The sequence below is a fragment of the Sphaerodactylus townsendi genome, linkage group LG10, assembly GCF_021028975.2.
Source record: "Sphaerodactylus townsendi isolate TG3544 linkage group LG10, MPM_Stown_v2.3, whole genome shotgun sequence".
Classification (NCBI taxonomy): domain Eukaryota; kingdom Metazoa; phylum Chordata; class Lepidosauria; order Squamata; family Sphaerodactylidae; genus Sphaerodactylus; species Sphaerodactylus townsendi.
In genome coordinates this window covers 2,641,302-2,656,822 of record NC_059434.1, presented here as the reverse complement: position 1 = coordinate 2,656,822, position 15,521 = coordinate 2,641,302, and the positions used below count along the sequence as shown (strand labels likewise).

Here is a 15,521-nt window from a genome sequence, read left to right as displayed (position 1 = left end):
AAGTGAGTGAAGGCGATTCCCTGTCTTGCACCTCTCCTGTCAGTTACACCAACAGAAGCCCTGCTGGCAAGGTGGATGATGTTAACCTCTCCTCAGGGCATCGTCCTCCCCAGTTGCATGGCTTGTTGTCCACAGACAGGGGTCACGCAAGTCCCAGCATTGCCTTTTGGGGGGTATCAGTGGGTGACTCTGTTTCTCATGGAATCAGGGCATCAGGAGAAAGCCTGGTTATCTACAGAGGGTGTGAATCCATAAAGATCAAGGAAAGAATGCTCCAGATGGCAGTGGTAACATATAGCAGGCTGGTTACATGTATCTTAGTAGTATTTGATTTGTAGCGTAACGCAGTTACAATGAGGTAGGAATGCATGTCTGTCACCTAGACTCAATCCCTGTGACACTTGGCAAAGTTTGACTCCCAACAAATATCAGGATAATTGAAATCTCCCATTACTACTACTTTCCTTTCTGAAAGTTTGGTCATCTGTTCCAGGAAAGCTTCATCCAGCTCTTCAGTCTAGTTTGTGGGTCTGTAATAGACCCCCACAATGAGATCGCTGCTGTTTTTCTCTCCCTTAATTTTTACCCAGATGCTCTCAACATGGCTTCCAGGATTTAATTGTATATGATTGTTGGTTATTCACTGCCCTGAGCCCTCCGGGGGAGGGTGGTCTAAAAGTTTAATAATAAATAAATAATAAATAAGTCATGGACCTGCTCACATCTGTAATAATCCCTGATGTATAATGCTGCTATTTTACCTATTTCTCTGAAATAGGTTATGTCTTTCAATTATTATATTCCAATCATGAGACTCACCCCACCAGGTTTCAGTGATGCCTATTATATCGTATTTGCTTAGCCGTGTTAAGAGTCCAAGTTTCTCTTGTTTATTTCCCATGCTCTGTGCATTAGTGTAGAGACATCGAAGACCAAGGCTCATCCCCCCAGGCTGCTTATTTAAGGTTTTATCCCTCATACTGGTGGGTTCATGAACTATTAATTCAGTTCTCTGCATAATCTTCGGACTGTAATCTCCAGCCCTTGATGAACTCCTGCCCACTTGATACTGTCGTCCCCCACCCCACACCAAGGATGTAGGTAAGGGGGGGTTCTCGGGTTCAGACCCCCCCCTTGCATGTCCGAAGCTCCGTCCCCCCATTTGTGGGTTTTTGTATTTTTAAAGTGTTTTTTTCGGTTTTTGGCCTTCAGGGGTCGCAGTTTTTAGGCTAGCGGCACCAAAATTTCAGGCTATCGTCAGGTGACACTCCTGATGATACCAGCCAGGTTTGGTGAAGTTTGGTTCAGGGGGTCCAAAGTTATGGACCCCCAAAAGGGGTGCCCCATCCCCCATTGTTTCCAATGGGAGCTAATACTAGATGGGTCTGCCCATTTGAGGGTCCATATCTTTGGACCCCCTGAATCAAACTTCGCTAAACCTATGTGGTATCATCAGGATAGTCTGCTGCTGATACAACCCCGGTTTGGTGAAGGTTGGTCCAGGGGGTACAAAGTTATGGACTCCCAAAGCGGGTGGCTCCATCCCCCATTGTTTCCAATGGAAGCTAATAGTAGAGGGGGCTACCTTTTGAGGGTCCATAACTTTGGATCCCTTGAACTAAACTTTAGTAAACCTGGGTGGTATCATCAGGATAATCTCTTGCTGATACCAGCCAGGTTTGGTGATGTTTGATTCAGGGGGTCCAAAGTTATGGATCCCCAAAGTGGGTGCTGCTGATATAACCCCGGTTTAGTGAAGGTTGGTCCAGGGGGTACAAAGTTATGGACTCCCAAAGCGGGTGGCTCCATCCCCCATTGTTTCCAATGGAAGCTAATAGGTGATGGGGGCTACACCTTTGAGAGTCCATAATTTTGGACCCCCTGAAGCAAACTTCACCAAACCTGGGTGGTATCATCAGGAGAGTCTCCCAAAGATACCCTGAAAGTTTGGTGCTGCTAGCTTAACAATTGCACCCCTGACAGCAGGCACCCCCCCCCCCCATTTTCCCAGATTCTCTTTTTAAATCCACCCCCTTCGGCATGGATTTAAAGGGAGAATCTGAGGTCCCCAGTTTAAACATTGAAAGTGATATTGTTTCAGGAAGGGGGATAATCCACCCCAAAACAGCATCACTATCAATATTGTTTAATCTGGGGACCTCAGATTCTCCCTTTAAGGTGGATTTAAAAGGAGAATCTGGTCTCCCTAATATATACACCATTGAAAGTGATGCTGTTTGGGGGTGGATTCCAGCATCACAGCAGTCGCCCATGGGTGGTGGGGGGTGTGTGTGTGCAAACCTCACATTTTGCACTGAGGTCCATTTTCCCTAGTTACCCCTCTGCCTGGAGGGGAGAGAGAAGGGACTGCCGGCTGCCAGCTGGGAGCCCAGCCGGTGGGGGAGGCAGGGCGGGCGGGTCACAGGAGTCTGCCATCCCTTGCCTCAGAGAGCTGCTTTTATAAGCACTTAGGCTGGGCGTGGGGCTTGGAGAGGCGTGGCCATGCCCCCAGAGGCAGGTGGGGGCATGGCCTCGCCCCCAAACACCCCCCCATAAAAATCTATACCTATGTCACTGCCCCCCCCCCCACACCCTCAGTTTAAAGCCCTTCTGATGAGGTTTGTGAGCCTCCTAGCAAAAATGTTCCTACTTGCAGGTGTGAGGTGCAGCCCATCTCTAGCCAGGAGTCCCTCTTCATGAAACTGCAGACCATGATCCTAAAACCAAAACGTTCCTGTGGCACCACCTGCAAAGCCAGTTGTTCACCTCAACTATTCACTTCAAATCTATTTTGTCGATTCAAACACACAGAATGCTGCCTAGCCCCTGTACTACTTTGAGTCACATTCCTCCTTTGCAGTTTGAGAGCTGCTATCCTCCCCAGAGAGATCCCCTGTGGGTTCCACACCTATTACCGTCTGCTCCATTCTGTCCTGGAAATCTTCATTTTTCTTATTGTTCTGAAGTGTAGATACTTGCGCTTCTAGCTGCTGAACCTTCCCTACCAAAAGAGCAACTTGCTTACACTTGCTGCAGGTATAAATACTCACACCGCCCAGCAAGGAAACAAACAAATGTTCCACAGCTATTGCAGGTGACTGCAGCAACTCCCTGACTATCCATATTTAGTAGTCTTCAATAGTGTCTCCTTCAAAAAGTCTTGCTTGTTTAACCCAGGACTTGTTCACTGAGCTCCAGGGAATGAGACCTAGTGTCTGGAGCTTCTACCCCGTGTCCAGACTCCTAACTAACCTTCTATTGTGTCCCCCAAGATTGCTGCTTACTGACAAAAAAAATCAACAACTGCATGCGCCGCTACCTCAGTGAGAGTGCTGAGGACAACTGAATGGTGGTTAAATAGAGCTGGTTACTCACCAGAAGCCCCATCTCTGAGGCAAGCAAACAGTCAGGACAAAGAAAAACCCTCATACAGACAAAAGTCTTCCCAAGCCATCAAAAAGCAAACACACAAGCCCTCCAAAAATACACACTGTTAAAATTTTGACCTTAAGAATACCCCCCCCTCAAAAAAAATAAAAATAAATAAAAAGCACAGCTCACCTTTTGCTTTCTGCCTGGTCCTTTTCTGCTTCGTCCCAGAGTTCAGGGCCTCTGCCTCAATGACAAATTGCACGGAATAGCCATCTTTTATGAAATAGCACTGATAACACCATTTTGATTGTAGGTTTCTTTCTGTTCTGTTCTGCCATTGTGAGCTTCCCTTGAAAGGCTTTTTATTTATTTTACACAGAAACAACACATACAGGGAAAAAAGAAAAGAAAAACCCAAGTCCAATCTCCCCTCCCCCACTATAACAACAACAACTTAAAAAACACATTTCCAGACATCACTACATACATATATGATGACTTCCATCTACCTCATTATGGATACAAACTCAAGTCCAATTTTGTGCTTATAGCTGGTATCAGCATTTCCTCTGCTTTTAGTCCTTCTTATAAAATTATTTTAGTCCATCTGCTATTTCCATTTAAAACTCAAATCCTACCATTATTTCTCTATTTGTACATGGTTTCAGCAGGTAGTCCCCAAAAGGTTTCCAGTCTTTATTTTGTCCATATTCTTGTCTATTATAAACACCATCAGCCTTGCCATTTCTGCATATTTTGTTATTTTTAAAATCCAGTCTTGTTTTGTTGGAATTTATTGTCCCTCTATTTTTATGCATACAGAATCTTTGCTGCAGTTGTCATGTACATAAAAAGTGCTGTATATTGATCTGGGATATCCTCCCCTATCAATCCCAACAAGAATGTCTTAGTTTTTTTCTCAATTGTTATTTTCATAATCTTTTGCACTTCTATTAAAATCATATCCCAAAACAGTTTTGCCTCTTTACATGTCCACCACATATGAAAAAAACCATCCTGTTGTTGACATTCCCAGCATTTGTTTGATAACCCTTTGTACATTTTAGAGAACTTTTTTGGTGTTAAATACCATCTATAAATCATTTTATAGTAGCTTTCTTTCAGATTATAACAAGCTGTAAATTTCAGATCTTTTTTCCATAATTTTTCCCATTGTTCCATTTGTATGTTTCTCCTTACATTATTAACCCATTTTTCCCACTCTTCCTCCGTATCCCACTTTAGTAACCTTATACATTTTAGTAATCAGTTTATCACCATTTATACATAGTTGTAAGCTTCTCTAATCATTCAACATTAATGAAAGTTGGGTTCAACACATAAGAGGGACTTGACAGACATCATTTAGGCCTTTATATAAATAACACATATGGTACCTACTTTGCCTTTCTAGTGGCCATTGTGTTTTCCTAATATTTAAAGGTTAAGCATTATAAATATAACTTGGCAAACCACAAAATAAATCAGCATTCACAAATCCACAAGGAAAAAGCTAACAACTGTTGCCACAGAATGCTCCTAGAGTATTGGATGTTCTCCAGATATCTGTCTGTAACTATTCTAAATAATACCAGTTTCAAGTATGCAATGCCATGCTGTTTCCCGCGTTCCAGTCCTCCTGTGCATGACATTTGTAAATATTCCCCTACATTTTTATTGCTATCTTTTCCCTTTCAGAATTTATTAAGGAGGGAGTATAGTAGCTCTTGGGAAATATTGAATCATTGGACCGTCCATGAAGAAGGCCCAGAAAGGAGTTGTTCTCTATGGAGAGATTTTTTCCCCTTTTTGTTGTAGATTAAGTAGCATTCCTCGCAGGGTAACTGCCAAATCCTGAAGCTGCTTCCTCTGCTCTGGGCAGTAACCCTGCCCTGAAAATATGTACAGGTGCTTGTTTTATTGCTTGAACATTGACAGAAGTGACTGTTTGGAATCATCATATAATGGAAGTAGCACTTAAAAACATCGTTGTGTTTTTAATACTTTGCTAGAGCAACCTGTAGCAGTCATGCAGTATTCCTGGTTTGTATACTTAATTTTTAATGCCTGTAGATTTTTAAAAAGTTTCAGTTGTGTTGAGGTTCTTAATGTTGTTGTTAAGTATCTTTAATCAAAACCTGGAGTTATTTTTATATGAAAGATAAAAATCAGTGAGTATCCATAGCTCCATGTTCATTCCTTTTTTTTACTTCATTCTTGCAAAACATTTTAATATTGTGTTGCTTTTGACAAGTTCTATTTCTGGCTATCTTTTTGTCTCAGAATTATTCAGGGTGGGGGTTAGTATCTGTGTAAAACAGATTTGTTTCAGTGTTCAGTGCATTTTCTGTGCAGTAACAATTAGAATGTAAGAATGAGGCTGAGCATTTTAATAAATTCTTGTGAAAGGCAAATGTTCACGCTTGTGGCGCAAAGCCCCCATTCCAACAGACAAAATGTACTGGCCATATAAAACAACCTCCTGCAAACAAATCATGAAGTGCTTTGTGTATGGGGTTTTTTTTTTGTTGTAATCTTTTAAGCTGTAAGCTTTTATATAAAATATTTTGACATCACCAAACTCTTTCCTTAGGCTGAACCATCTGTTTGCCTGTGCAGAAACAGTTCTGAAAACAGTACATTCTGAATTTTGTTTTAAATTCAAAACTTTGGTGATGCCCACTCTTTCCACATGAAATCATTCACTCGATCTGATATCTGCTGATATCACCCTGCTTCTCATATTTCTGTCATCTTGTGCTTTCTGTTGGCTTTGGTTCGTGTTTCAGTTTCAGGGAAGTGAATCAATGATGCAGTTTTAGAATTTGGGGGGTTTTGCTGACTTTTGCATCTGTACACTTTCAGATTGCAAATCGGCATCTGCTGATCATTTAGGCTGCTTGTGCCAGTTCTCTGCTCGCTCACTTTTATGGTTCTGAATATAGAAAATGCAGTTTGTCAGCCATTTCACAATAGAGAAGTGGCTGTTCTTTCACAAGTGCTGGGCTGTAGTCATTGATTCAGTTCTCAGTTGTATATATGCATGATTTAGTGTGCTGTGAACTTGTGTCTGTGGGTGTTCTGGCCTTTTAGCCATTTTAATTTATGTAATTTTCTTGATATTACAGTGGACTAAAGAGGATGGACATAGAGCTGCCACCTCTGCTGTCCCAAATTTATTTGTTCCATTGAACACTAATCCAAAGGAGGTTCAAGAAATGAGGAACAAGGTTTGTATTTACATCTCTAAATGATTTGATAGTTTTTGAAATACAAATTTGTGCATGTTGAGGGATCTGGGGGTAGTTTTTACATTTATAGATGTTTAATTTCTCTTGGTTGGTATCATTCAGGCATCATAAAGAGGGTGGTGATTGTCTTAATGAACAAGATAGGGGAAAAGTTAAAAACGTATAGTTATCGGTACCTTCTTATCTTTGTGGAGTTTGAACATATCTTCTTTCTCTAGTTGGCAAGAATCACACAGAACATCTGGACACTGCCTAAAAAGACTTTAGTTATGCTGCTGAGGTAGCAACTTTTAAAAAATGTAGCAGATCATCATTTTTCATCTCTCCCCTTTCCCCAGCCTTTATATCCTCAGTTTCTCTGCCTTTTCAAAGTTAGCACTGTCCACAAATAATTTCTTCCTTCCTGTAGTTATGAAATTTAAGACCCTGATACTGCATTCCTCTTTGAATTTCTGTAAATTTACATAAACTTTTCTGAGAGTTTTTTAATGTATTCTGCTTACAGCTCTAGTTATAACAGTTGTCGGTTATTCTTGTCTGTGCTCAAAGAGAGAAGCATTTGAAACTGCAGTTTTATGAAACGTTTTCTTGAGGTATGAAAAGCATCAGCAGAGGAAGCGTAGATTGAATTAAGCTATAAATGGAACATCTAACAGAGTGTCTAGTAATTCCTGAAATACTTTTTTAAAAGCAGGACTCCAACTGGGTACATGAGAAGACATGGGAATCCTTTCCCAGATGCTATTTGTAATGACATGTTATAATTTCAGTGCATGTCTTCCATATTTATAGGTATGGTGAGGATCTGTCCTGTGCTTAACAAAATCCTGGGAGTCCCATTCCTTCCTGCCTTTGCTCTGCAGAAGCAAATGCCATAAAATGACACGTTCAAGCAGAATGTATTTGCAAGGATGAAAACTGCCACTTTACAATCCCAAAACCTGGAGTTTAGTGTAGGACTGACTCTTGTTTGCATGGGAGTACAATCAAGTTCAATAAGATGCAAAATAGTAAATTACAGTGTTAGCTGATGGAACTGATTCTTTATGTATCCGGACCAACTCAGTCAAATATACGATGGACGGAATCATGTTCTGTGGCTCATACATAGATTAGATGCATGAGCATGTTCCTTTCCGCAGTTTATATGAATTTCATGCCACTTGTCTTTTACAGATCCGGGAGCAAAACTTGCAGGATATTAAAACTGCTGGTCCACAGTCACAAGTTCTTTCTGGGGTTGTTGTGGACAGAAACCTTGTGCAGGTGAGGAAACGGGCTGCTTAAAATACCAACTTAGAGTGAATTTGAGGTATTTTCCTGCTGTTGCCTAATGCATTGCTATGAAATTATTCTTTAATTGGCAGAGAGTAACTGTTTGTAAGGTAAGTGTTAGAGGTAATGTTTTGCTATCTTGGCATCCTTGCTTAGGGTCAGAACTGAAGCAGATGCATGAGTGTGCTGCATTTGCTGTGCATGAGACGCACAAGCTACTAAAACCCCACTCTGAACTAGTCAGGCTTCATGTCACGGATTGTATTTGAAAAATAGAGTGCATAACCATTATTATTAATTGTGTAGTCTTATCCACAGATGGAATCTTCATTGCAAACTATAGATTCATGAAAAGCATTAATTTGAAAGTTCTATCTCAAATTTATTCTGTTTGATAGATTATAATGTTATATTTCATCAAAATGGTAGCTAAGGAGCAGCAGTGGTGTAGTAATTAAGAGCAGGTGTACTCTAATCTGGAGGAACCGGGTTTGATTCCCCGCTCTGCCGCTTGAGCTGTGGGGTTTATCTGGGGAATTCAGATTAGCCTGTACACTCCCACACACGCCAGCTGGGTGACCTTGAGCTAGTCACAGCTTTTCGGAGCTCTCTCAGCCCCACCTACCTCACAGGGTGTTTGTTGTGAGGGGGGAAGGGTAAGGAGTTTGTAAGCCCCTTTGAGTCTCCTTACAGGAGAGAACATGGGGTATAAATCCAACACTTCTAAGCAAATTTGTGTGATATAATTTGAAAAAAAATCATTATGAAGTTTGACTAGTTATCATGGCCAAGGCATCTTGGGTTAGGGTTAACAAATGTATGCATGTTGCTTTGTTTTTGCAGCTCCTCTATCCACTGGTAATGGTGTTTCTGCATGCTCTTTGTCCCATTATCATTTTGCTTTTAGCCAGTAAACGAAAGCCCAAGCTTAGTTTGCTCTGTTCACTCAATTTCCTGTTTCAGGATGCTCCCCTCTCAGACTGCACGGAAACAATTGAAGGGCTCGATCCCACAGAGCAGGCCTTTAGTCCCGCTAAATCTCTGTCTGTTAGAAAGGTACTTACTGCCCTGTCATACTGCTCTAAATGCTGTTGTTTGCTCTTTTCCCTCTTATCCTGATTTGGGACTTTCAGGGTTTGTCTGTAAATGTGAAGAGGGGCAGGTGGATATGCATGTGAATGTATGTTTGACAGAAATTATAAAATACACTTAAAAATAAATTTTGGACAAATTAGGGTTGGTCTTGCTAATTTTTTTGCTCTTGGAAGATGGCAAGGGATTGTGTGCATGGGCAGTTTTGTTCCATGTGTGGTCTGCAGTGACGTAGCACCAAGGGAGCGGGGGTCCGCGCGATTCACCGGGTGCGCGCCGGTGCAGGGGCATGGCAGGGACGCAGGGTGCACGCATGCCCCAGGCGCAGTTCCCCCTTGCTCCGGCCGTAGTGGTCTGTGCTAGGTAGCTGTCGTTTGAGATCCATTTTCTACTAGCCTGAGTGCAGTCCCAGTTACGTGATGAGGGTAATTCCCAACATATCTCCAGGTTAAACCAGCTATGGTGTTATGCAAATGATGTAAGCCTGGTGATAGCTGCTTTCCTGTGAAGATGCATGTATATGGCTCGACTTCAAAGACACTTCCTCTGAAGACAGGCTCATGGGTGGCTTGCTAAAGTCTTCTTTTGCAATGTACACTGATGAGATTTTACATGGAGACATGTTGTTGGGTATTATTGATTGTCTGGATTCTTTACCATCTGGCTTTCAACTGCGATTTGGGATCCCAACCACCTTAGCTGCCCTAGTATTTGCTCTGCACATATAGCAGAACAGTCAGTGTACATCCTTGTTGGAGTTCTTCTGAGAGTTCAGAATATGTCTAATCCCGTGGTTCTTGTATCCAAGTGCACCAGTCAAGTGTTGTTGTTGTTTGCCAAATGGCACCTTTTCTCTGGAAAAAAATAAAATCATTTTGGTAACTCATGCGCTTGTGACACCTGAGTTAGGATAATTATACCATCCTTTCCATGGGACTGCATTGGCAAAATGGTCAGAAACTACAGCTGATCTAAAATGTTTCTGCCAGACTGGTACTTCTATGCCCAGTTAATAAGCTGGGAGTGAGCTTGACTTCCATCTGGTTTAGTCCAGTTCACGGTGCTGGTGTTGACCTATAGAGGTCTAGCAATCTGGGTCCAGGATTCATCCGGTGCCAGAAACTGCCTTTAAGATCTTTATCAGAGGTCCTTCTACAGGCCTCCCAACCATCTGAGGGGCACTGAATGTTGTTCAGAAGAACTTAAATGGCTAAACTTTAGTGTTCAGGTCCATGTGAGAAATTTGTCACAAGTGGGAGAGAGGTGCTGCACAGTAAAGTCTACAGATTGCCAGCAATTAAGCACCTAATGGGATGCAGTTGTGTCTTGTTTTCCTGATCTTGAAATGAAATACCTCCTTTTAGAGTACTCTCTTTTAGTCTGGTCGAATATATAGAAGTGTGCGAATTAATAAATGACAAAAGTACATTTTTCCAAGGGCCATGTGACTTCTTTCCTTTGATTTATAATGTGGAACTGTCTGGTCATGCTATATAACAAGGAACTCCAACATGGTGTCCATAGACTCCATGTCACCTCTGATACCTTTCCTGGTGCCCACAAAGTGTTTTTAGAAAGTGGGGCTACATGGGGATTTTGCCCAGCCAGGCTTCTTGAGATTTGATTGGCTGTGCAGATTTTTTAAAATGTTGCTTTGGCAGCCTCTGCAACCGCAGCACAAAGACCTTCACTGTATGCTACAGCAGTCGTTTTGTGGCTGCACCCACTGCACTATGTCAGGATTCCAAGGGTGCCTGCAGGTTCAAAACGGTCGGAGACTTATGCTGTAGAATATTGTTTTATAAAATTAGGATCACATCTTTATTTACTAGTGGCAAAATAATATCATTTCGTAACCCAAGTCAAAGCAATCAAGCAAAGCCTTTATTGGCATAAACATAACAACAACAACACCACAGCAAACAATAGGGTTTTAAAGGTAAAAAAAATAACATCAGATAAATACAGATTATTACTGACTCTGAATTATTTCCATAACAAAGCTTGCAACCTCTTCACAAAAAACAGAATCGGAGCTGTTCAGCAAGAAAAATAATCTGATCAAATCTGTTAACTCAGGTTGGAAGAGAGGATGTAAATTGACATGTTTAGATCTAATTTTGGCAAACCATTTAGTAGGGCAGACGGAATGACATTAAATCTAGCAATTGTGAAAGCTCTTTTTGAGCAGGGGTTAGTTAGAAAATATAAGTAATGAACCATGTGACCCTGATCAAATGGAATTAGAAATTGTGTAGGAGAGCAAGTTCGTTTAGCTGCTAGATATAATTGTGCAAATTCCCAATCTAAGAGCCAATGTTTTAATAATTTGTACGCTTCTGAACAAGAGAGAGAGTAGAGTGATTCAAGAGACAATCCAATAGTTACAATTTTCCTTTCGATCAGAGAAAACCAGGGATTAACCTGCGTGTCTGAAAGTATTAAGGAAACAAGGGAATGATCAGATTGTAGATATGAAGATGCAGCCAAAATCTAAAGGCTCTAAACCAGGCTTTAAGTTCCAAAGAATTCTGCCCAAGTTCCAAACATAGGTCTGTGTAGGGGACCGTTCAGTAATCCCATAATTTTATGAAAAAAATTGGATTGACCCAGTCGAAGCTGTGACAGCTTGTTCCGTACCTTTGAAGAGCGAAGAGTGCAACCTTTGCAACCTACAATTTGAGGGGAAATTGCTTGGTTAAAAACTGGAGATGAATGAAAAGGATTTGACAGTCTGCTCCCCATTACACCTAGGGATCAGTCCCAACATGGGCAAGGTGGCTAATTATCTTACCACAAATTTCAGATCCCAAACAACGCTGGGTTCTAACTAGCGCCAGATGCAATGTCTTCTCCCCTGCCCTTTTACAAGGTCGGATTGAGAAACTCCCCCTATCGGACAGAGTATGCCCACATTGTCCTACTGTAGTGGAAACATTGGAGCATATTGTATGTTACTGTCCGAAATGTAATTCACAGAGGAAAGCTCTGTTATCATCAATCATAGGTAAAGCATCTCCCAAAGTTTGCATGGTAAAACTATTTAATAGTAATGATCCTCTGATTTTAGGGAAAACAGCTTACTACTTGTTGCAGGTCATGTCGCTAAGAGGGAATTAATAGCAAACGTTATAGCTGTTCTTGTTGTAACTTTATGTAGCATACTATGCCTAATAAAGATATTTGTATTGATTTGACAATCCTCATCCAAGGTAAACTCTTTCTGGACTGGAGGTAGGAACAGGATGTTCCTCATCTTCAAGGTGTGGGTTTTGACCTTCAAGGCCTTACGCGGCCTGGGACCCTCGTACCTTCGGGACCGTATTACCCCATATGTCCCAACTCAGCCTCTGCGCTCGGCAGAGGCCAATTTACTGGAGATCCCTGGCCCCTCAATGACGCCCTGGCCTCCACTCGGGCCAGGGCCTTTACGGCTCTGGCCCCTGCCTGGTGGAACACTCTACCACCAGCTGTCCGGGCCCTGCGGGACCTTGGTGATTTCCGCAGGGCCTGTAAGACTGAGTTGTTCCACCGGGCTTTTGGAGAAACCAGCCGCTGAGTGTGCCCCCCCCCCCCCAGGTTAGGGGTCCTTAACATCAGTGGGACCCATTACTGGAATTTATGGGTCCCTAATACCATCAGGACCCACTACCCCCTCCCTCCTCCTCCTTCTAGGATTAGGTTCAGGTGGGACGCCATTTTGGATATAATAACTGCTGTTTTTATTGTAACTATGGATGCCTATGATGATTTTATATGATTTTATGTTGTACACCGCCCAAAGCCCTCCAGAGATGGGGTGGTATATTAAATAATTAATAAATAAATATATAAATAAATAAATAAATAAAAATAAATATATGGGGTTATATTAAATCTATATATATATATATATTTTTTTTTGAGGAGCAGACACAAAATGACTTATTGCCGATCTTTTTCTGGGATGAATGTCCTCTTGCTTGTCCTGTGCTGGGGCACTGATGTGCTGTGCTCAGAGAAGTTGGTGTGGTTTCCAGACCAGCCAGACTAGGAGCTCGGGGACCGACATTCAAATGCTGGCATGAGAGCTCGCTTGATGAAGACCTTGTACCAGTCATGTTATCTCAGACTAGCCTACCTCACAGGTTTTGAGGATAAAATGGAAGAGAGGAGAACAGTGTAAAATGGTTTGGATACCCATTGGGGAGAGTCGTGGGGTACAAGTGAAGTAAATAAAATAAATAAATTATATTCCCTCTTCCATGTGAAGGTGTTGTCTGAAGAGTGCTTCCTTTCTGGATGGTTTTAGAAGAAGAAGAGGAGTTTGGATTTATATCCCCCCTTTCTCTCCTGCGGGAGACTCAAAGGGGCTGACAATCTCCTTGCCCTTCCCCCCTCACAACAAACACCCTGCGAGGTGGGTGGGGCTGAGAGAGCTCTGAGAAGCTGTGACTAGCCCAAGGTCACCCAGCTGGCATGTACAGGCTAATCTAGTTCCCCAGATAAGCCCCCACAGCTCAAGCGGCAGAGCTGGGAATCAAACCCGGTTCCTCCAGATTAGATACACGAGCTCTTAACCTCCTAACCTTTTTTGCTAGGTTATTTTGCTCAGTCAGCTAGGTGATTTGAGAACTATGTCCCTTTTGCTTCCTAGGGAATGCTTTTAAGCTTCCAGTATATGTCCAGTCTCAGACCTGATGCTGTTGCTTCTGAGTGGATATTGCTTGAGGGAAACACTAGAACTCGATTTGAGTCCCGTAGCCCATGAAGACCAACGAGATTCCCAGGGTGGTCTGGACAGTCAAGAGCTCACACTCTGAAAGTCTTGTTGGTCTTTTAAGGCGTTTACTGGACTCAAATCGAGCTCTTCTGCCGCAGACCAACATGGCTGAAACTGGATGTATAGATGATAGTCTTCCTGTAAGACTTACTCTGTGCAGTCAGCTGAGTGTGTCACGAGTGGGGTTTGTTCGTGCACCCTGGCTGTGAATATGTGTGGATCGTTTACCTCTCGTTGGTAAAATGGAAAAATCTTGCCTTCTTTAAACGGAACGGAAATCTTCTGAATTTTGTTTCCAGTCGGACTTACACCATTTTCTTCTGTTGTTTTAGCTCTGAGGCATTGTCCGTATTCTCTAGGTTAATTGGTGAAAGACCTGTCTTTACTTTCTACCAGGGAGAACTGGTGACAGCATCCAAAGCAATAATTGAGAAGGAATACCAGCCCAGAGTCATTGTGAGCACAACAGGACCAAACCCCTTCAACAAGCTCACAGACAAGGAACTGGAAGAATATCGCAAAGAAGTGGAAAGAAAGCAGAGGCAGTTGGAAGGTTTGCATTCGCCAAATGTCCATTTGGACTAAATGTGAAATAAAGATTGTAGGGATGCACAGCTTAGCATACCTGATTGGCTCTTGTGTACCTGTGGGCTGATGCTCATTCGGCCTTCATAATCTTGTGGGGTGATGCTTGCTCAGTTTGCAAAGTGTGCGCTAGAGTGCTGAAGTGGCAGGGCCCAAACGAGAACATTCCGTTGGGCTGCAGTTTTCCTGATCAGCTCCTGAGAGCTGCAGTTCTCCACCTCAAAGGACAGACACACGTAATGGGTAATGTTTGGATGCAGTGTGTATCAAACATAATTTTTCCTCTTATCTCCTTCATTTATGTATTTCATTTGTTCTACTTATAAGACACCCTTTCCCATGTGGGCTCAGGGTGTCATCCGTGGCAGCTCAAAATGAAAGCAATATTGTGCCTGGGCCCAGAGCCCCCCTCCCCTGCATTGTTTTAAGTGTGGACACAGAGCACAGCTCTGAGGGCTCTCTAGGGAGGGTGCTGGGAAGAGAAAACACTGCACATTCCTCTGCACATTCCAGGAGGCTTCCTAATGCAAGAAATCAAAACTAATGATCTGGATGAAGGTGAATAGGCTGAATCTTAATCCTGGCAAGACAGAAGTTCTCTGGGTAAGGATGGAGACCCGGTTCTCCCTGATCTCAGTCTGGCACTTTAATGTAGACTAGAAAGACAGACCGAAGCAGAGACTTGAGATCTCTCCTGTCTTGGATGGGGTTATACTCCCTGTTGTAAGTCAGGGCGCAGCTTGAGAGTACTGCTTGACACAGCAGTCACCTGAGAAGATCAAAGGGCTGCTGTGGCTTGGCGTGCCTTTGGCCAGCTTTCCCTGGTGCCTCAGCTGCACTCATTCCTGGGTCAGTCCAGTCTACCCACAGTGATATCTATGTCTTAGGTACGTCTAGACTGGGCTAATGCCATGAGCTGTACTAGGGGTTATCCTTGATGAGTATTTAGAAGCAACAAATCGTGCAGAATTCTGCAATTAGACTGCTGTTTAGGACTAGCTACTGGAAGCATCTGTCTCTGCAGTAATTAGACTGGCTACTGAGCAACTGGAGCCCAATTCAAGATGTTGGTTTTGTCCTTCAAAGCCCTATGTGGCTTGGGACTGGGATGTCTGAAGGAGTCTTCTCTTATATTTGCTCCCCAAGAATTGCAGAGAGAGACCCTCCTAACTGTCCCACCAATT

At 42.6% G+C, this 15,521-nt stretch overlaps 1 protein-coding gene across 10 annotated transcripts in view; it reads left to right on the top strand.

Moving 5' to 3' along the window:
- The window catches only part of ADD1 (adducin 1), a 68,820-nt gene that overhangs the window by 43,376 nt on the left and 9,923 nt on the right, over positions 1 to 15,521 (top strand). For 4 of the 10 annotated variants that reach the window (XM_048509876.1, XM_048509873.1, XM_048509881.1 and 1 more), the window contains exons 11-14: positions 6,501 to 6,602; positions 7,800 to 7,889; positions 8,862 to 8,954; positions 14,149 to 14,305. In XM_048509876.1, coding sequence (XP_048365833.1) covers positions 6,501 to 6,602; positions 7,800 to 7,889; positions 8,862 to 8,954; positions 14,149 to 14,305 — 442 coding nt within the window. Of the gene's footprint in view, positions 1 to 6,500; positions 6,603 to 7,799; positions 7,890 to 7,990; positions 8,009 to 8,861; positions 8,955 to 14,148; positions 14,306 to 15,521 lie in introns of all 10 variants that reach the window. The other 6 variants (XM_048509874.1, XM_048509879.1, XM_048509877.1 and 3 more) reach the window with 2 other exon arrangements.